Raw genomic sequence first — 21,949 nt, forward strand, 5'->3', positions numbered from 1 at the left:
CGTTGAGTTAGTTCATGGTTAAGTTAAGTAAGTAGTGAAGTTATGCAAGCTGCAAAGTACTGAGAAGCAATGTTTTATGGCTTCCACTGAGGCAAAAAAATTGTAGACATAACCTTGTTCAATTTTACACATTTAGTCAAAAGCATCCTTGCATGCAACATCAAAGTTTGGCTGAGTTCCTACCACCTGCTGCTGAGAGGACAAGGCTTTAGCATGTAGCATCCCACCGCTGAGCGGATCATTGACTGTGAGCTACTTTCCATCAAGGAGCTTCAGGACAAGATAGCGGGTAAAAAGACCTCGCTCACTCAGGCAACCATCTGTTTGAGAAACATTCTTCTGGGAGACAGTACCGGTCCATTAACACCATGATCACCCATCACCTCAACAGCTTTTTCCCTGCAAGCGCTGTCACCTCACTCAAACACTCCTCCTGAGTGTACCATGAAAAGACATATTGTGCATTTCGACAGTCCCAGGTCACTTGACTTTATAGAAGTGACTGAATCTGCTGACATGTTATCCTCTGTCACAAGGCTTTTTGCAAGATTTTAAAAACTTTATTTATTTATCTTTTAAAGAACCAACTCAGACACCATGTTTTCTCACTTTCACACTCTACTAACACATTTAGAAAAAGTTTATGTTTGCAACATTCGTATTTGTTACCACTAACTTAAAACTAAAGAGAGACATGGTTTGACATAGAGTAAAACAGAGTTCCAGCTGTAGCTATATTAAGGATAATTAGAAAAAAAGTGTATACCTAATAAAAATAATACCAAATGTGTCCCGCCATGTAATATGCCATTGCTACTTAAACATAGTTGAGGCTTGTACAGTAAGGATCTGTGTGTGTGTGTGTGTGGTGTGTGTGTGTCCCTTTTCCCCCATTTAGGTAGTCAGGCTACCTCTCTGTCCTCATCATCCCATTTATTCTCCAAGTCCCTGGCTCAAAGTAAAAGCTAGAATTAATGTAGTGTAGCAGCCAACGGCATGCAGGGATTCCACCTGCTTGTACCAACCAGCTCAGTGGCACTGAATGCTTTCGCCTTATCCCTCTCTCTTCCCTTGGATTTTCTTCTAAGACCCCCCTGACTTTGGCTTCTCCCATCTCTGGCCAAATCTTACTTTTATAAAGTCAAAATTTACACCATTATTCTACTATGAGAGGCAAACTGTGTGTCACATGTAGCACCTGTCAATTCCACACAGGAGACCAGAACTACATTTCAGTGTTGAATTATTCTAATCCTGATGGTGTTTTTAATGAACCTTTACCCCTACCAGCAAAGAGTTTGATCTTTCTCTTGTCCCACTCAAGTAGTTGCAAGTTTAGTTATCAAGCTGATTCAGAGGCGAAGAATGTTTTTTTTTTTTTTCATTCTCTCACAATCTGATTGGAATGAAATACTGTTAGCGATTCCTAAAGTAGATCATCAGTCTTAAAAGGGAGCTATGGAGGAAAATTTTGGGGGAAATGCATGTTTTAAATCAAACACTTAAGATAAGGAATCTTATTAAACTTTTGCCAGTCTCTGGACAAAGAAAGTCCCTGTTGAGGCAGAATGCTAAAGGAGGAGTAAATATTTACATGAACTTTGTACTATGAAGAAATTAAATGGACCAACAGTCCAAAAGAAGTGTTAACACTGTTAGACAGTGTTAACAGTGTTAACAGTATAGTAAAAATAGGAGGTAAAAACATCAAATATCTGCAAATGAGTCAGTGCAGGTCCATGACTGTCTGTCATTACCTCACTGTTCCCCTGTTCTCCCCTTTTTGCTTCCTCTGGCTAGCAAATTCTTCCTCTCCTTCACATCATGATAAAAGTAAACTTTGGAACTCTAAACTTTCACATCATATCTACCTGTATACATACAAGCATTTCCCCTTTGTATTTCTCTGCTTTGTCTAAACCTTTGTCTTCTTGCCAAAGGCATTACAAACTTTGCTTGAAGCTATTTTGACTTTGGAAAGAAGTTCATTCACTCATCTATCTATCCATCCATCCATCCAAACAGCCTGACAGAATGTCAGGCTTTCCCAATGATTAGCGCTTGCTCTCAGGCTGCAAGGGATGCTTGATTGCCCACTGTATCATTGTAATTTGAACCCTTTGCTGTCATGAAATCTATGTTGATATAAATTAGTTTTGAAGGAAGAATAGGGTAAGTGTGACCTTGCATCTTCTATTTATGTAAAGCCATAGCAAAGCTCTATATGAAAAGTTGGGTTCTAGCCCAAGTGCTCTGTGAAGAAAAATTGTGAAAAGGAAAAAAAAAAAGATGATTTACGACCAATATTTTCATTACAACTTCTGGGGGGAGCTTTTTTTTTCAACAATATTGATATATTTTCTAAAAGAGGAAATTATTGTCACTGTCCTCTATTCAGGATTTTCTTCTATTGTGCTTAATCTTATTTTATTTTCAGCAGGTAAACTTTAACATATTGAAACAGTAAGTGTACATATATGCACTTTATCTTTTTTTTTTACTCTGGTAAATACCCGTAAAATACTATATAATAACTTCACATTACCTTAAACCCATCTACAGTTAGGCATTTAAGGAAAGGGCAAATAATACATCTGTTCCAACAATAACTGTCTTAAGGTATATCCTTCAGATTCTGTTCTGGCTATCGGTCACATCCTCTTTGCTTTGTCATTCTTCGTGGCTGTTTCCTCTGGCAGTTTTTGGCCTTGCCTTGGGCATTTCACTGTTGTGCAGCTTACAGGCAGTGAATGTAAAAAAAATTACATGGATTTTGTTTCAATACAGAATGTATTGTATTCCTTGTGAGCAAATGCCTAAAGAATTAATTTTTCAGTCAAAACTGTGGAGGAAAATCTTCAAGAACTCAGACCCAGAGAGCTGAACCTACTCTTGGGAGTTCATCTCTGTTTGGGAAATTGATGCTTTTGGCCCTTAAGCATCAGTCATTTATGTTGCCTAATGCTTTTTTTGCTTTTTGTTTAGGTAGAAGTACGTTTCTCCTTCCACTACTCTCTTTGCCTTATTTTTCTTCTCTTTTGCTCTATTTCATTCCTTCTAACTCAAGGCCCTAGGCTTCACGTTCCCAGAGTCCCAATGGACAGCTTAACCAACATTTGTAAAAAACACTATATAAAGCTTAACATCTTTTGGGTGTGCATCACCTTTTCCATATCAGCTACACACCATCAAGCCCTTCTTTCACCCGAAGTGTCAAAACCTTTTTTTATTGTCTTTTCTTTATTTCCTAGTCTTATATGCTTTTTCCTGCATTTACTTTGCCCTGAGTTGTTTTTACTATCTGAGGAGTCTATGTACTAAACAGCACCAATGAATTTTAGATGGCTGCCCATTTTGTATCAAAATAAAGCACTCTATTAACCTCACTGGATGTGGGTGTACTCTCCACTGGCTCTGTTCCTGTTGCCAGAGTCAGTCTACTGCAGTTCCAGCAAGTGTACCAACATATTCTCATTGCCAACTCATAACAGCAGCCCTCGGCATCACAGTTCAACAAACTGGGTACCACTTAATTACCACTTTTCATTGTACAGGCCAGTCATCATTTTTAGAAACTTGGTGAACTAGGATAAACAAAAATCAACAAAGACCATATCTGATGCCTTGAGGATGGTGGAGGAATACACCAGCAGGACTTTTTGAATCACTGTTAAACATTTCTTTCAGATCTTTGGTTTTCAGAATATAGTTGGTTAGGTCCAGTCTTTAAAACTGTCTGGTTTACTTCAAGAGTCCAGATACTGTTCTTATCTCTAATAGGAGGGTCTTAAGCTCATGGAACCAAAACAATCTTTGATAACATTAGAAGAATAGGCAACAACAAGTAGTGATGAGAGCAAATGCATGTGAATTGTGGATACAGCATCCATGAAGGTAAATGTCTTGTTGTAAAAAGAATGTATTTAGGCCTAACCAAGACATTTTCCTAACCCTAACTGAGAGTTTTTGTTTTTGACTTCTAAGTCTAACCAAGTAATGTTATGATGTTATTTTCTTTTATGTATTTTTAATGCTGCCTCCACTCCCCACTGGCTTGCTTTTATTGTATGAAAAGCACTTTGAATTGTTTTGTACATGAAATGTGCTATACAAATAAATTTGACTTGAGTGTTTTAGTAAAGTGCTTTAATAAAGAACTGCCGTAATACTGTCTGGTCTTTGAACTGATTTTTAGATTGAATGCACCATCCAACGCAACTACCTCCTTATCAGGATTTTATGGTTTCATAAACACTTCCTGCTGCTTGTAGGTGCAGTACTTTACAAAATATTGATATGGGTCACTTTGATTAGAGGATTTGTTGAGAATCCACTACAGTTTGTGTAGAAATGCACTCATTGAGAGCATTAATCACATGCTAAAAAAAAAAAACACACCTCACTATTTTACAATGAGGGAATCCTTCACTTTCTCGGTTACATAGGTAATGGATCAGCCAACAGTGAAATCATGTTTAGACAACAGTTGGCCACTGTCTGAGTGCATAAATTTCAAACAAAATTACCATATGTGGCAAATTGAGAGAGAGAAAGAGAGACTGGGCTCACTGTCCCCCACCCCACCCCAACTCATAAAATAATCATCCAATTTTAATTTTCATTAGGAAACCGTTCGTTCAGTATTTTTCCCAACATAAATCATATCTATCCAATTTAGTGTCCCTCAGTGCGCCCACTGCCTAAAGACCAGAAAATTCTCAGCAGAACAAGCATCCATACTCTGTTACGTTGTTTTACCCTTTTTCTTTCTTGTTTGTTTTTATACCATTTCTCCTCCTGGGTCAGAGCCCCCCCGCCCCCTTTCTTTTCTTGACTCCTGTGTTAAATTCAGTACATATATTGATAAAAGTCTGGCTCCCTACCACCATTCCTTTCTCACTGGACTCCTGCTCTATAGCTCTTCTCCAACAGATCCTTCTATCAAAGGGTCTTTAAAAACCCAAGCTTGCATTCACCTCTGTTTGGCTTTTAGCTTTTTGTGTTTAGTCTCTGATAAAGGTCTTTAAGGTGGTCAGCCTTATATACATTTAATTATGCCTTTTAGTTAATTATCTACCTCTTTATAGAGGTTTCAGTTTACCTGCCCTCCCTTCTTTGTCTACATCTCAGGATTTCCCACAGTTAATTCGAATGCTGTAAACTACAACTCCAGGGTCAGAGGCTTTAGTAAAATTAAATACATTTATTGAAACCATTCAACAACATATTTGTATATAATTGAGGAAAAACAAGCAAGAAAAAATATCATACAGACATATAATCTGCCTACACTGAGGATCATTAAAGCATGGCGGTGAGAACGTCCAAGTCTATGACAACTCATCTTAAAGATGAGTCTAATAATGTTCATTCATGGAATTACATATTTTGGATTTGAAAAATCCAACAAAATCGATATATAAACAAACGTTTGCATCCCCAGAGCACATGTTAGATGTCATCAAGACAAAATGTCATCTTTGTTAATAAGTGCAAATAAAAATTCACTCAAATTTTACATGATTAAAATATGTATGGAAATTTCAGCGTAAAACAAAAAGGAAAAGGAGACAAACTCTGATTCAAATCTTCTGCACGTTTATCCCATCTATCCTTTAAGTTAAATGTCCCATGCATGTAATTGTAAAATAATTAAATTGATACATTTTTAAGTGGGTATCACCAAGTTTTTGGAGCAACTTTATATGGATATTTTACGGCAGAGTTTTCCAATATGCTAAAGCAAGCTTCAGGTGGTAAGGGAAAGTGATGAATAAATGATGTCACTGTTACATTTTCAGGATTTCCTCATGCAGTGGAAGAAAATTCTACCAAGCACCTTCCTGATCTCTGTCTGCTTTGATGTTCTACACGATGCCCAAAGAGAGATCAAATGTGCCCTGGGATGTTACCTATGAAGGTGAAACCTTGACACTTTTAACCGTAACTCGATTTTTGTGTCATTACGTTTGAAGTTTCTATATGTGATCCAATTAATAATGACACTGATAATAACAATAATAACAGCAACAACAACATTATGTTGTTATTATTATTATGATCGTGATATATATTTTCTCTTAAAACAATAAAATAACATATTAGTGAATCTTTTCTAATAAAATGTTTCTCCTCCTTGTGTAACGACCCCTTAACCTGTTCTTTAAATGCTTTCCTCTGATTTAATTTTCTTTGTCCACCTCTACAAAAGGGTAAATTCCACGAGGAGGGTTAACATTCCCTGTAACATCAGCAGACCCAATGTGGTACATACTCTTCTTTGTGGAAAACCGTTATATCAGTATTTACAGCACATATTTACTGTGCAACAGGCGTAAAAATGCCCAATCAGTAAATTGGTGTATTACTAAATTAAGCTTGTGAGAAAAAATAAATATTAGAATTCAAATTGAAAGCATGTGGCTTTCACAGCATGACGTTTTGTTTGAGAAAATAAAAAAAAAGAAACATTAAGCACTATTTGGGAGGACTGAGGTGACTGAACCATATTTAATTACAAGAGTTACAACTAGAACTGAACACTTTTGGCAAAAGGCACAGACCCAGGACACTGCAGCATCTATCAACTGCATTAAGACAACGTGACCTGGTATAAACTGTATCTTCTTGAGATGTGCACCGTTAACTATACTGATTGAATATTTTATGTATAAATATGGTATGTGAGGACACATGGGGTCAGGAGTAATCCTCACCTGGTGTAATATTTATTAACAATCGTTCCATGGACAAAAGCAAATGATTTTTATTAATTGTTTACAATTAAAAAAAGAGACAAAGAAAAGAACAAATAACTAGATAAAAGGCAGAAGAAAATAAGGGAACTTGCTATGCTATGGAAGAAAACTGGGGTTTGGCAAAAGCTTTCAACTTCATCAGTGAAGAACAACTCTGAACTCACTCAGGGGCCACTTTTCCAGACCTTCTTTAACAGAAGCTCATCCTACAAGAACAAACCATGAACATCAATCAATAATCAAACTATGCGAATTCTATTTCTCTGCCCACACAACACAACAAATGCAAACTATCATTCTAGTCGCACTGACTTAGAAATACTAACAATGTCTTTGGTTCAAAGCGTTTAAAAGACTTCTCATTGGCAATCATTTCATTCTCCCCTCTATTTCTATATATAATGGTACATTCTGACAGCTGTCTGTATACTATAAATTGTGTTGGAGCTTAACACATTCTGTTTCCCAGTCTGGAACTCCAACCTTTTGGCTACAAGAAGTAGAAAACATTCAGATACATAGGTAACAAAACTGAGACAATTTAAAAGAATAGATTTAAATGAATTAATTTAAATGTTGATGTGCTGCATGTTGGCATTTCTTAAGAATTTAAATGATGAATACTCATAATAATGAACGTGCATTATTCAAACATAAAGCTATCTAAGATAGCATCCAAACCATGGGCTCCATTGTTCTGGCGTGCTAACTTTATCTCAGCCAAAGCTCAAAGGTCTCCTAATGTTTCCTCCTCAATAACAGCGCACAACATTAGTCCACCTACACAAAAGAACAACAACTCTGTATAGCCGGCTTGATGGAATTAAATAACAGTGTTTGAGGTACTTCCATTTTATGACTGATGTACTACCCAAACATTGTAGAGGACACAGGATGCTCCCCTGACATGGCGTATTTTGTCTTAGCCATTAGCTTTAGTCTTAGACATATGTAGTTTGACTTTGACACACTCAGTCTTTAAAGTCAGTACTTCTCACATCATGTGCATTTTGTATGCAGTTTACCATCTCTGTTCACATTCAAGGCTTGTTAATATTTTACAAACCCATACTTTTGTTGAACATATTTGTTCAAACTATCAGCACTTGTATACTTTTAATTAAGTAACAACCTTTCTTTTACCCTACCTCAGGCCCTTCTTGTTATTGGCTAAAAGTGTCTCTGTGTTACAGACAGGATTGGGATGGTCACTTAGCAGGTAACAACAACTGTCCAGTAAACTGTTTTCAATAAATGTCTAGAATTGTAGAAAAAAAGAAAAAAAAAGACGTAGTAGAAGTAGTGGAAAGACTGAGTGGAGGACAGAATAGAAAAGGGAAATCAAGGGAAAGGGATAAACTGTGAGAGGAGAGGAATGGATGAGATGGAGAGGGAACATGTGTTCTCAATGTCCGGGACGCACCAGTAGAGCTGAAAATAAGGATTGGGACAGTTGCACTGTAGCTTCATTTGAGAGGACACACTCGACTGTCTGTTCTCTAAAGAACTCTCCTTGTATAGAGGCAAGGTCTTTTGGGAACACTCCTATCATCTTAAAGGGCCATCTCTGTCTATTCCATCCTCTACTTTTTGGTGCATTGCCCCCCCACCCCCCTCACTCTCTCTCTCCTTGAACAGGGGGGAGGTCATTAGGGAACAATGGTGATATCTTTAAAGGGCCTTCTGTGGCTGAGAGAACAGCGCTGGCAAAACCCACAGGGTCCAAGAGATGAATCAGTAGTCACAGGACTCAAAGGGGATAGAAGGATTTAAGTGGTCTACAAATGTGCTTGAGCATTCATGTTAATGTCTATGTGTCTATTGTGTGGATATCATAAGTTAACTATGACACACGTGAGCACAATTCATTAATTCAAGTTGAGTTCATTTAAGGTTATCTAGCCATGAACAAAAGGTGTTCCTCTTTCAGTCTTGATAGGTTAGACGTAAGGTCAGTGTAAAAAAGAAACCCTTTACCAGCAGGCCTGAATATAATTGTTGGTAATTTGCATGCAATTTTAAAGAGGTTGACCTCATGGTGAGTAATGGAGATTTACAGAGGAGGGTTGAAATTTAGTGTGAAAAGAAAAATATTCGCATGGATGGAAACAACTGATGGTTTCAGTACATCAGAAACCTTTTATTCAACTTCTAGCCAATGCATGTAAATTCACACGAGGCTTTATATGAAGCAGACATCTGCTGACAATACGCTATACGTAGAATTAAGCTGTTGCCAAGTTCAGATTCAGCACTGTACCCCATCCAGATACAAAAATGGTGGGTGATGGGATTAAGTTTTTTTCACATCATCTACTGTGAATTACACTGACTTTCGTAATCAGCATTGTTGTGCACGTTTCATGTTTGTAGTTCACAGTCCAAAAATGAGCTACTTCATGTTCATTTCTCACTTTTATAAAGAGCTCTTTTGAATCATCCTCATTCTATGGTACATAATGGTATGTAGAGCCATTCATTATTACAACAAAATACACACTAAAAGGTAAATTCAGCAGTGAGTGACCTGAAAAACTACCAGCAACAACATATCATAAGGCTGAAAGAAACTACAATATCGGACCTGTGTGACATAAAATGGTGGGGGAGCACGAGAGCAGGTAAAGTGCAAACTTAGAAGTGCTGGATACACACGAGAACACATAGCTGTCTGTGCCAACTTTAAAAAAAAAAGTTTAAATTACATCACACATGCTCTCCTCTGACTTTCTGCTGTGCAAAGCCATCAATTACATCCTTCAGAGCTGGCAGCCCTCATTCTTTTCACTCCTTTAGAGCAGTCTTCTGACGCTTGCTTTTGTTTCCTTACAACACTTTTTGTCATGCTGTCATGCTGTGGGAGTTTGATAGTTTTAGGTGACTATAACTACACTGTCTGTAATTGTTCTGACGCATTTTCTTCTATTCACTGGTTCAGAAATCTATCGCTGTGGTCTGTGGCTTCCACGGATGTGCACAGTCGTGGCGTGCGGGCAGGCACAATTCAGCATGACATGGTCGACAAGAACGTTGCTCAACGTCTTGACAAAGAGCAGCACCGTCTTCATGCTATTCAGATAAAAAACTGCCTCGTTCAGCTACAAAGAAATATGAATGCAGTCATTTTAACATGTTTGTGCACAACTGTCAAAAAGACAAAAGAAATCATTAAAAACGTAAAAAATCAAAACACATTATTCAGTAAAATATCATGAAAAACGCACAGAACAGGACTAAAGTTTTTAGCAGAATTCTAATTTAATTTTTTTTATATATGGGTTGTATATGTATATTCTACTAAATTAATGTACAGACTGTCTAAAAATTCTCTTACCTCTAGTTGCTAAGGGTCGATTTAGTCTTGGAATTTATCACACTGACTTAACAGTAGTGAGACTAGCATTTCCAGAGAGGGCACATTAGTAACTACTCGATATTCATCCAATAGAAGCTGATCGGCAAAGCTCCCGAGTTACTTTCCGATGACATATGGTATTCAGTACACAGATAGAATGCTTTAATGTCTCAAAAGATTGATGTTCAGCCTACAAAGAGCATTGCAAAACAATTCCACTGCAGAAATCCTATTGGAGATCAATGCATACAACACATTAATTGTGTTAATTGACTGCAATGAGTGAAATGAAGCTCCATTATAGCTATAAAGGAGTAAATCAACACAGAATCACCAGAGGCTGAAAACTATTACACTGCGTTTTATGAGCTAATACATTTAGATCTACTACACTTCCGTCCTCCGATCTGTGAGTGATATTAAAGCTAGTGTTTTCCATTAGACTGCAAAACACCTGCAGTGACATCAGTCATTCAACTGAGATCCAAAATATAAAGTGTTAGGATGCTTCAACCCATCAGGAGCACTGTGTTCTCATCAGCATGACTCAGATGCTGTTCTTCAATTGCCTGTTCAGGCTTGACTCAACCAGAATCTTTGACTTTAGGGGATTTTGTTGCAGACAGCAGCTGGTGCAAGGAACTATTTCCAGTGCCACTCATATTATAAGGTGATCTAAAATGTCTGCAGACCACTGATTGGTCAGAAAGAATCAACAACTTTCGGTCTATCAACAGTATTTGTAGCAGCTAAACTGCGACACACAGCCCCCCCCCCCCCATTTCTTGTTCTAAAAATATAGAAGCTAGTTAGAAATCTGCAAGCACAGTTTACATATCTATAGGCAAAGATTACAAATGAGCATGCATAATAAACTGAGAGTGCAGATTTGCACAAGGCCTTTTTGTATATCTACTGACCTGAGGTAAGAGCAGGAGCACACTTATTTGCACACAAAATATCTCCAGATCTTTTGTACTTAGAGCTGGTTGCAAAATTCCTCAGTACAGCAGCAAGTCTATATGTAAACGTTTTGTGTCATTCTGTCACTACAGTTTCACATGGCAGCACAGGCTGGATGGCAGCATAATAATCAGTCAGTTCCACCCACATGAAGGGGTGCTATCTCAAGAACAGTACCCAGCACAACAAGCAGGTACAGCTGAGTTGAGCTCTATGAATGGAGTTGAGCTTCATGGAATGGAAAAACTACAATTTAGATTACCTTTAAAAACAAAACAAGGACCCTGAGAAGGAATTAAGACTGAGACATAGCGTGACAGCCAGTCAATTTAGTGTTTGACAAACAAACAGGCACTTGACACTATGATGATGAAAACTGCCTCGCTTTGTGATTTATGTAAGTTTGGAACCCAATATAAAACATGAGGAATAATGTGTAAAAAGCGGTGATCACATAAAGTTGTTGCAGCCAAACAAAGAAAGACTGAGACAGACAGGATGCATCATGTGTGACAAAGATACATTACAGGCATAGATACACCAACAAGTCATGGATAGAACAGTGCACATAGTAGCAACAGCAAAATAATTCTTTTTGTAGAGGGAAGCTATAGACTGGCACTAGTGGCACATCATAAAAGGGACATAAGATGTTTCTAGCCTAATGTTAGAGTTAATGGACTGGAAGGAGAGGGTGTGAGAGAAAGAGGAGGAGGAGGATAAATGAGAAAGCATACACACAAGCACACAAACTGATGAGTCACTGGAATAAAAAGGTATGTGTATGAATGTTTCACTGTGACTGGGAAATGTATAAAGATTGCTCATGTTAGTCTATGTGTACATATATGGTTAAAAAAAGGGGGGGACTTCAGCATACATTCTGGTGTCCTGGATGCCACTTTTTTTTTCTTTTTTTTTTTTTTTTTTTTATACTAAAGTTACCAAAAGACAGTCAGAAATGATTTCCTTACCAAAATCAGAATCATAGAAGAGGACGAACTTCTGCCAGCTATACTCAGACACCACTTGCATGATGACCTCGTTGAGATACACAGGTGGGCGGACCATGAGGGTGTAGTCATCTGCTCCGGCAATGCGACTGGTGGGTGGGCAGGCAGAACGAGGTGTTCCCGCTGGGGAGCGCTGGATAAAGAGGTGGGGGATGTGCATGGCATCAGCCAGAGTTTGAAGGCTGCCCGCCGACATGCAGCCAATTGAGCTGACCAGAGCCAGGATACCGCGGTTCATCAGCTCACAGGCTGGATGGTGGGGAAAGAGGCGTTGGAGAGAGAAAACAAAAGAATATGTTATTCTATATTCTGTGACTCACATATTGCCAAAACATGATATGTGTTACAACTGTGGGCAACACCACGTTATGTTTCTGATCTTAGTAATTATCTGTGACAAAACATTCTTTTTGCACAGGTCAACATGGTGCAGCACTGACTGAAATAGGCAGACGATTTTTAGCAGAAGGTTTCCTCTTGTCATATTTATTTCGAATCCCAAAGCTGTTAGTTACACACAACATGCTCGGTGTTAACTGGAGATGGAGGGGGAAGAACTACACATAAACAGATTCATGGCAGCAAAACAGAACACACTTTCTTCTAAAGAAAGATAAAAGATAAAGAAAGATGAAACAAAAAGGGAGTGTTTTTTTTTTTTTCCATGCCGATCATCAATAATGCAGGCAAACACTTAAAAACCCATCCCACCGATAGTACCCATGGACTTGGTAGAAATAAATCACCTTCCAGGAACACTGAAGAGAAAATTGCAAAACTACGCAGTGACTGCACCGCCGAGAAATACATCACCATCATTCCTGTAACCTGCAATTTGTGATTATCCAGAAGGACTAAAGTAACCAAAAGTTGAACAGTAAAATGTGCTGTCTTCCTGCCAGAGATTATCGTCAATCTCCCAGTTCTTTGCGCTCTGCAGCCTAGATGATGCTCACCTCAGTGACACTATGCTTTCTTCACTTCCCTTTTCTCCCTCTTGGGCCTCTTGTGTCATCAAAAACACCTCTACCTCCTACCCTCTCACCCCATTCCCCTGTTGTCTCTCTTCATGTCCAAAATAGCCTCTCTGAGTCCTTACCTTTCAGTCCCAATCATTTCACTGCCACAGTCTTGCAGTGATTTTCATTTTAGTTGCCTTACACCACAGACTGCAATACAATGCCCTCAGTCTGGAGTCTTCTGCCTTCCTTTTCGACCTCCGTATCCCTCCTTCATTTTTTTGTCTTCATTTAGCAGCAGTTTTCTTCCCCATCTCTTGTTCATTCTCACGCAATGTAAACCAATGTCAGCATCTTCCTTTGTTCCGTCACTATTTGATTCATTACCACTTTGTCATATTATTTTTTTCTTTGTCTCCTATAGCTCACAACTTTGCCCCTGTTTCCGTCCGTCAGCCAACCTGATACATATTTCATCCCTCACTTCTGCTCCGATATAACTCTTTCCCATGCCCTTCACTGTTGGTAGTGTTTCACTTCTACAGACGGAAACCTTGTCACGGAGACACTGCATAAAACATAAAAAAAAATGTCTTAGGAGAATGCAGAAAGAAATAATGCAAACTTTTCAGGGACAATTTATAATAACACGAAATCTGAAACGCACAAAGTCAGTGTGTTTAATGCCACAGGGAGTAATCTGTTTACGGTGCAGAAAAAAAGCCTAAAGAAAGAAAGAGAACAGAGAGAAAAAGAAAGCATCTACAAGAAAATAAAAAGCTAGGGGTGACAGATTAATAGTGCTGAGATAGGCAGAATAAAACATTGTATTTGTGCATGCATGTGTGAGAGAGAGAGAACATGAGAGCTATCCAATATGTCAGACTGCGTGTGAGCTGGTTTGCATGAAAATAACTTAACGAGTTTGCATTGATTCAAAGTAGTTGAAGGATGAATTCTTAAATAGTCACAAAACCTTATGTGACATACGTTTGTCTCTGTAGAAACAATGCCCAATGTGGTGCCTGTCTTATTTCTTTTGTAGTCTATTATTTTCTTTAACAATTTATCGAAGTGAACGTCCCACTGATTTAACCTAGATGCATTCTTTTTTAGATGCACACCTCAATATAGTATAAGGAAATTCATCTGACAATTTACAGTGTGCATTTTTCCAGGAAAATTAAACACATAATGGGAATGATCCACTCAAATGCAGTTTATCACGTAAATTAGCTGTAGTTGTCACACTAGGAGTTCAGTGACATTTGTCTAATTCAAAAGCAATAGCTTAAATATATAAGAACAGAGACCCATTCTGTAATTAATAGCCAAAACATTGTAAGGAATGATTTTCCTTCTTTGCAAAGGCTGAAGGGTTATTTCAGTCATCCATTTCCCTGGGCATTGATGTAGATGATTAATGAGAAAAAGCTAGAGCAGTTTCAATCTTACTGCGCATTGTACAAGTCCACATTTTGAGGAATTAATTAAAGTGTAACAATATATGATTAAACTTCACCAAGTCTCAGCATACTGCTTAGTCATGGTCATTATTCTCAAAATCAATGAGCTAAGGATTCATCTTCTATCCAACAGTATCCTAATATTAAAGAACAAAGATGCATTTGGGTGTGTGGGGAAGGTGAACCTGTACATTTCTCTATGTGCACAATGAATGTGAATGCATTGTATGCATGTGCATGTAAGTCTGCATTCCTCTGAATACTCAAACTGAATATGTCAGTCATGTTTCATGAGTGACGTTATCCAGAAACAACATCCACATTAAAGCGGTCGTGCTGACTAACGCTTTAACTGCATTGCTTTAGTCTAGCTATACAGCATTAGCTTAGCATTATCAAGGCTTTGGCTAATGGAATGCTTTGCTAATCCTCTATTTATTAGGGCACTTTGGAGAATTAGTGCCCTCATCCCCTTTACATCACAAACTCTTTGGTCTGTGGGGGGCTTCTAAGCACTAGGCTCATTAATACTCTTGGCTAATGACTTAAAGCGCCTGTTGTGTTAACCCAGTCCAACTTTACATCACTCTGATATAGGCAACAGTTTATTTAGAGTGAAAATGAAAAGATAGAACATCTGCAGCAAGAAGTGAGTGCAATGAGTTTGAAAAGTTTAACAAAACTGCAACTATGCTATTAGGACTTTGAAAGTATTGCCAAGTAACACAAAAACATACATTCATACATCTCCAATAGTACATGAGCAGTGTGCAGATGCAGGGTAAATTATTCCAGAATCAACTTTGCTAAGCCATATATGACCCAGCAATTTAAACAGACATGTTTAAACATGTTGCCTACACTCAGTGCCTCCCAAGTTCGCACTTCAGTTCAAAATTGAATTTACACAGAATAAAAGTGATCAAGTTCATGTTTATAATTCAACTTTTGGAATTCTTGACTGAATTCAAAGTCTCAAAATGCACAACTTGACATTGTTTCTCTTTTCTTTCATGAGCTCCTCAGAATTGTCTTCCTTAGTTTATAAAATAATGTTATGGAGTGCTATGATGTACTGGAACATGGGCCCCACAACCATCAACCACAAACAAGTCGTTTCCCGATTGCCAATAATAAAAAGAAAAATGGCAAAAAGACTCGTTTTTTTTATTTTCAAAAGGAAAACGAAAAAAAACAAACGAGCTGTTATTAGTTTTCCGACAGCATGTTTCAAGATTAAAAACTTGGTATCGGAAAAAGACGAGAAAATTTTGCTTTTCAATATTTATTTACGGTCTGTGACTTTTTTTTATTGTGACCTGGAAGCTGTCCGTAAAACACAAGAGAAGAAACGTTGCCTTACCTGTCGCGGGAATTTAATTTGGATGAAACATTGATGCAAAAACATTGGCGTTGCACTAATTTCGAACTAATGGAATGATGTGTGGTGATATTTCCGCCGCTTTATGTAATCAGTTTGGAGCGCCACGGCGAGCGTTTTCTGAGAGAAATGTAAGGATGTGGTGCGCAAAGCAGGGACTGACAGACAGAAAATTCTGACAATGTCGCTGCCATTCAGCGTCACTCGTTTTCCTCCTCGAAAGAGAACAGAAACTTCTCTATCCATTCCCCAACACGATTGAGCAACTTTCCATTGATGCGTTGCGTGGGCACGTAATGTGCGTGGATTTGATCGCTTCCTGGTCACAGACTATAAATAAATATTGAAAATCAAAATTTCCCCGTCTTCTTCCGATACAGCTCTTTTTTTGTTTTCCGTTTTTCATGTTGAAAATAAGAAAACGAGTCGTTTCTCGTTTCTCCTTTTATCATTGGTCATCGGGAAACTGCTTTTGTTTTTTCAATATCAAAAGGAAAATCGGTTGGCCGTCATATACACGGACCTAGAAGCATACTTATCTCTGCCTTTGCCTATTTTCTTATTCACCAAATTTGACACCCCATTAAACCGCAATAAAACAAAACATGTCTTTTGTGCACAGCCTACTCTATGTGATAATTTTCGCACACTAATGAAAACATTTTAGCCAGCAGAGGCCCAGTAACAAATGCTTGAGTCTGAAAATTAACATCCGTTAACTTCAGAAACTAAGAGAACAGACCTGCAGCTGCAAACACCAACTCAGATAAAATCACACTTAGAAGCAGTGCAGAATGCAGGTGATGAGCAGAGTCGCCAAGACCAAAACGTAAGTTACACTTACATTCCAGGTGTTCTCCCCTGGCTTTCTGTTGTGCAAAGTTCTCTACTACATCCTTCAGAGCTGTCAGGCTTCACTCGTTTTGCACTCCTTTTTAGCTGTCCTCTGAAACCTGCTTTTGCTTTAGTATGCCACTTTTTGTCAGTCCCTGGCTTGCTGTCTGCTTCAGGAGTATTATTTTGTAGTTCTCCACATGACTACATATCTGAAATCGTCCTAATGCAGTCGCAGTAGTTCTATATTGGTTATTTATTCCTGTGACTGGTGCAGAAAACATTGCAATATCTGTGGCTTCCACCGGTTTGCACACCCATGAGAACCACGCAGGCACAATCTATCATGACACCTCAGGGTTCTCTTCAACTCAAAATCCATGTAAAATAGGGACACAACTCATGAACGTGTTCATTTTAATACCTTCATGCACAGCACTACCTTCACAACTGGAAGTTCCCAGTGTAGGCCACGGGGATTCCAGCAGAGTTCATCTACTCTGCTTTGTCTTGAATCTAATTTGCAGATATGTCATCACATGTATGGACATTCATCTTTTCACCAAAGTCCGATTGTATTCTTCACTTTCTAAATGATGTGACCCAAATCACGAGATTCAAACAACTTTTCTGCAAAATGAGATACATGGAGTTTGTACAGTTCGTCTTGTGATTCAGACATTTCGATGCATGTTTTGTATGACAGTGTGCATTGTACATGTGTTGTTTGCAACAGAGCATGTTATTGGGCTCCCTCTCCCGCGGTCTTGTCGGTCTGTCAGAGTAAATGGACTGCAAGCACTTGAACTGCAGCCAGGTGTGACCGACCCAACTCTCTGTACGTCTCCCCAAGCAGCCCTCCTCCCACCACACACACAGCATACACTCTTTATCACACTAAGACACAGTCTTACAGTTTCTGTGACCCAGTGACTGAGGATGGAAGCAAGAGGGAGAGGAGGATGAAAAAGCACGTAAATCGATATCTGGAGAAAACCAATAAAGAGTGTGTGTATGTTTCAAGCTGTGAACCATTGATTAAGTTAAATACTGTAACAACCTTTAGAAATGTTGGAAACTGTTTCAAATAAAGTCAAATAATTACAGCCTGGTTTCATTACAATTTGGTACAAATTGAGATAGATATAGATATAGATATAGTGGAAACTGATTCTAATACTAATTAAGTCTCACAACTGGCTCAAAAGAGAGGTCAAAGGTTAACTACTACGCACTTGCTTATTGCAGAAATGGAGCTTTTTCTATATATATATATATATCTATATATATATATAGATATATATATATATATCAATGCATACAATCGCTCCTATTATAACTTTTAGCAAGCCTTTTATTACCAGCACACAGTTGACTGATCTCATATTCATCACATGCTGTTGAAACCCTAAATTTTGTCTTCACCTTGACCACATTTGATTTACCCATTGTTGTGCATCAACAGGTTCAAATGAGTTCAAATGAGCACATGAATGAGTGGTGCTCGTATTTCCTGTGAATTCTGTACTAAATGAGTCAGTTTTTAACTAACGAATGCAAGGTTAGCTCAGCTCTCTTTCATGGTATTGAATGAGATTCCTATAAACAGTGAACGCATCATGCTGAATTGTGCCAGCACACCCCTGAGAAATCTTGCTGGCATTAATGCTGTATATTCAACTAATGCAACTGTCAAACACTGCCATAAAGCAGTCTGAATCGCTTATTACTTATGGTTTTACACAACAGATATAGCAAAGTAAAATTTCCCACTGTATAAATGTCACAGACTAAAGTTTGAAAAACAAATTTACAACTTGTAAATTGTATAAATTTGTGTTTTCAAAAGAAATTTCACAACAAATCTTATCACAGTGCTGTTTTGCTAGATTACAATAGTGTTAAAACAGCGTTGGGTAAAGCGAAAGCAAATTGACAAAAGCCACAGGTTCTTTCAGTGACAGGTTTGGTCTGCTTCCCCTCTATGACAGCAGCAGCAGACAAGCTGGCTGAGAACTGTTCTGCAGGTGGGCAGGTCGAATGTGTTGATCCTAACAAGCGGGTGTTGCATGCGGCTGATCTGGCAGAAGTCTATCTGCGGCGGTTCATGCATTGTTATTCTGTTGCTGCAGATGCACGTTTGTGAAATGACTTGCATCCATTTACCTGGCTACATTTCCTGAGTTTCGACAAAGCCCTAACAGAACAATGGCTGTTTTTCTGCCATTTGGTCAGCTGTGGCCTTTCAGAAGGTGAGAAAGATTTCTTCATGTAGTACCTTCGTACCTGTGGACCATGCATTTTGTTGGGGTAGTCTAAGGGTTCGTCAACTAACTCAAGGAGTGAGTATTGCTCACTTTGTGAAAAATGTGTGTTGATGACCTGTTTGTGTCTGTGTATTGTTTTGGATTGACTGTTCAACATGCATTGTGCCATACACACAGCTCTGCATTGAGTGGCAGTGAGAGATGTCTATTTTCAGTGCTGGTGGGCTGAAAATATGCTCTCCTCATAGAATTGCCTCAGTTTGTGTCTTTGTGCATGTGTGGACATTTGGTTTGCTGATGTACACTACTTAAGGGAATTAGTGCTTGAATTAATGTAGTTAGGGCTAGAATAAGTTAACGACAACATGGTCATTTGATTTTCTAAAAATTCATCACTGTAGGCTGTCTGACTCCTGGCACTTCCTGTTGCTGAAAATACAAGACCGGTGATGTCTTCCAAACACATTCCATTCTTATTTCTGCCCCCCATATGCCTCTCCACCCCCTACCCTGTTCTCATTAACATTTAATGGACCCCCTCCTTTGGTCCCTTCATCTTGCCATATTTAACATCATCTATTCAGCTCTGGTCTTTGTTCCCTGTAGATGTGTACATCCTCTCATTCATCCAGCCACTTTTAGTCTAATCAGTAACTATCTTTGCTTTTCTCTTTATTTCCTCCAACTGCAACTCAATTTAGTACCGAGAACTACTGCACTCACCGTTATCACAGTCGCCAGGTGAATGCACCTACTCATTTTTACCAAATCCCCTCAATTTCTGTATTTTTTTCCGGTTTCCTTTAAAGTTTTATGGTGCCACAGTTTTGTAGATAAGACGCTCTCTGACTCTAGAAATATTTCCACCTCAATCTCTTCTGTATGGCTTCACTGCAGTGCCTCATTCAGTTCAACTTGAGGGATCAGTACTGTATAATTGATCTAGTTTTTAAGCTCCTGCCGTTGTTGAGCACAACACATAAAATCCTCTCTACCACATCTTGATCTCTTCCTTGCTTTCGTTCCCAAACCTCTTGCTAATCTCTTCTTCCTTCACCCTTTGCCTCAATGTAGTCTCAACTAATTAATCTAGTCCATCTGAAATTGGTGCACCTACAGTCCATCTATGTGTGTGAGTTAATTTGTGTCCTGACAGCCCCATCAATCTATGCTTTCATTCATCAGCTTCTCTCCATCAGCTTCTACCGTCTGGCCTCCTCTGCCCAGCTGCACCTCCACCTCTGCGACTGCTCCTTCGAAAATATTATCTCACAGTAACTACACCCCCACCCCCAGTCTGCGACTGACACCAACATCACTTCTGCCGCCATCCCTCCGCTACAACCTGCTGCTCCGCCTGTCTCTAACTACAGAGGAGGTGGGAGCTGAGCTCAGGAGACTTCAGTCAGGGAAGGCTGTAGGCCCAGAAGGAGTGTGCCCAAGACTTCTGAAGACTTTTATTCATTCATTTCACTCTCCCCGTTTTACAGTCATCAGTCACAAAACATTTTTAGGAAAAAAAAAATACCATAAAGGTGGGAATGACAAAATAAAATCAAGAAATTTTAAAAATGAATGAAAAAAATTAAACTGTTGGGGAATCAATCACAGAAGAGATTAAACTTATTTGAGTAGAAAAATATTCATGAAACATCAATGATGGGTAATGAAATTCTGCTCAGTTTTCATTATATCACAAATATTTAAATCAAATCAGCTTCAAAAGATTCAAACCACTTGATATTTTCCATCCATCTATTTTTCATACACATCCGTTTTTAGAAATTAAATTTTGTTTAATTCAGCTCCTCTTAATTGCCAAGCTCTCACTCTGGAGACGTGACTTCTTCCAGTGTAGGTCATGCTCAAGAATTTTAGCTCAACAACAAACAGAACTTTAGTTCAAAAATTTAAATATTTGGATTTGCTAATAAAACTAATGTGTTCAATCACAAATTCCTCCAGTGTGCAAAGTAATGGAAATACTGTGTTTAATTACATAATGAAGACACAAAGGTTACGCCACAATATAACTGACGTCTGCACCATAACACCATAACACACCCACCATCATTACTGTCCATATTGTAAACTGTTTTCTGCTACATAAAGTCTCCCATTCAACTCCTTTTTCATTCTAAATTACCAGTGGCTGACTTCTCTTTATGAGTCACAGATTTTTATTATATTTGATCTTTTTGTCTGAACATAGAAAATGTAGAATTGTAATAAAGAGGAGTGCAGGTGTGGCATGAAAGGCCTTCCGACCATTACAGCGGCATGCAGTTCAACAGTTTATCATTGTCCTCATTTCTTCTTTCCTTTGACTATTCCTCTATCCACCCTCAATCAAATCAGAGACCTGACATCCTATATATCTTTGTGTCCCACCTCTATCTACTGTAAAGTCAAAGAGATGAAAGTGTCCCTGAGGGAAATCCACAGCACTTCTGTTTACAGCTCTGTGACTTTAACTGCTATTACTTTACCAGGACAGATCTATGCCCTTCTCTTCTTGTCCCTGTTTCGTCTCTCCACACCGTTAGGGAATTTAAATGTGAACAAGTGGTAGCCATTTTCTGAGAGGTGACACAAATGTTGGTATACACCATATTCCACAACACTGAGTGCATGCACAAAACTACTGCTGCCTACCCCCAATTTCGCTATCTCTACCTTTTGCATAGCCTCTTTGTCAGTTAGGGTAACGACCCATTTGTCAATGCTTTAATCATATTTAGAGAATGGATTGGTTGTTGCTCCCTGCTAATGGCCTGGTGTCTCTATTTTCAGTGCCTGTGTACACGGCAGATGTCACATTTACCAACTTGGTGTCTCCAAAGAAAATTGCGCACAGATGTCTGAGCTTGTGGGGAGAATCTGCGCTTTTTAAATTGCCTTTATTGTTGTTGTTTTTAAGCCGAAAGTGCTTTACCAGTACATACAAGTCATT

The 21,949-nt window shown here is 38.6% G+C and overlaps 1 protein-coding gene across 2 annotated transcripts in view; it reads right to left on the reverse strand.

Moving 5' to 3' along the window:
- Positions 1 to 21,949, reverse strand: part of grid2 (glutamate receptor, ionotropic, delta 2) — a 456,461-nt gene that overhangs the window by 187,700 nt on the left and 246,812 nt on the right. For both annotated transcript variants that reach the window (XM_072387763.1, XM_072387764.1), the window contains exon 3: positions 12,051 to 12,338. In XM_072387763.1, the coding sequence (XP_072243864.1) occupies positions 12,051 to 12,338 (288 nt within the window). The remainder of the gene's footprint in view (positions 1 to 12,050; positions 12,339 to 21,949) is intronic.

Source organism: Leuresthes tenuis, unplaced genomic scaffold (genome assembly GCF_036924035.1).
Source record: "Leuresthes tenuis unplaced genomic scaffold, fLeuTen1.0.hap1 SCAF_6, whole genome shotgun sequence".
Classification (NCBI taxonomy): domain Eukaryota; kingdom Metazoa; phylum Chordata; class Actinopteri; order Atheriniformes; family Atherinopsidae; genus Leuresthes; species Leuresthes tenuis.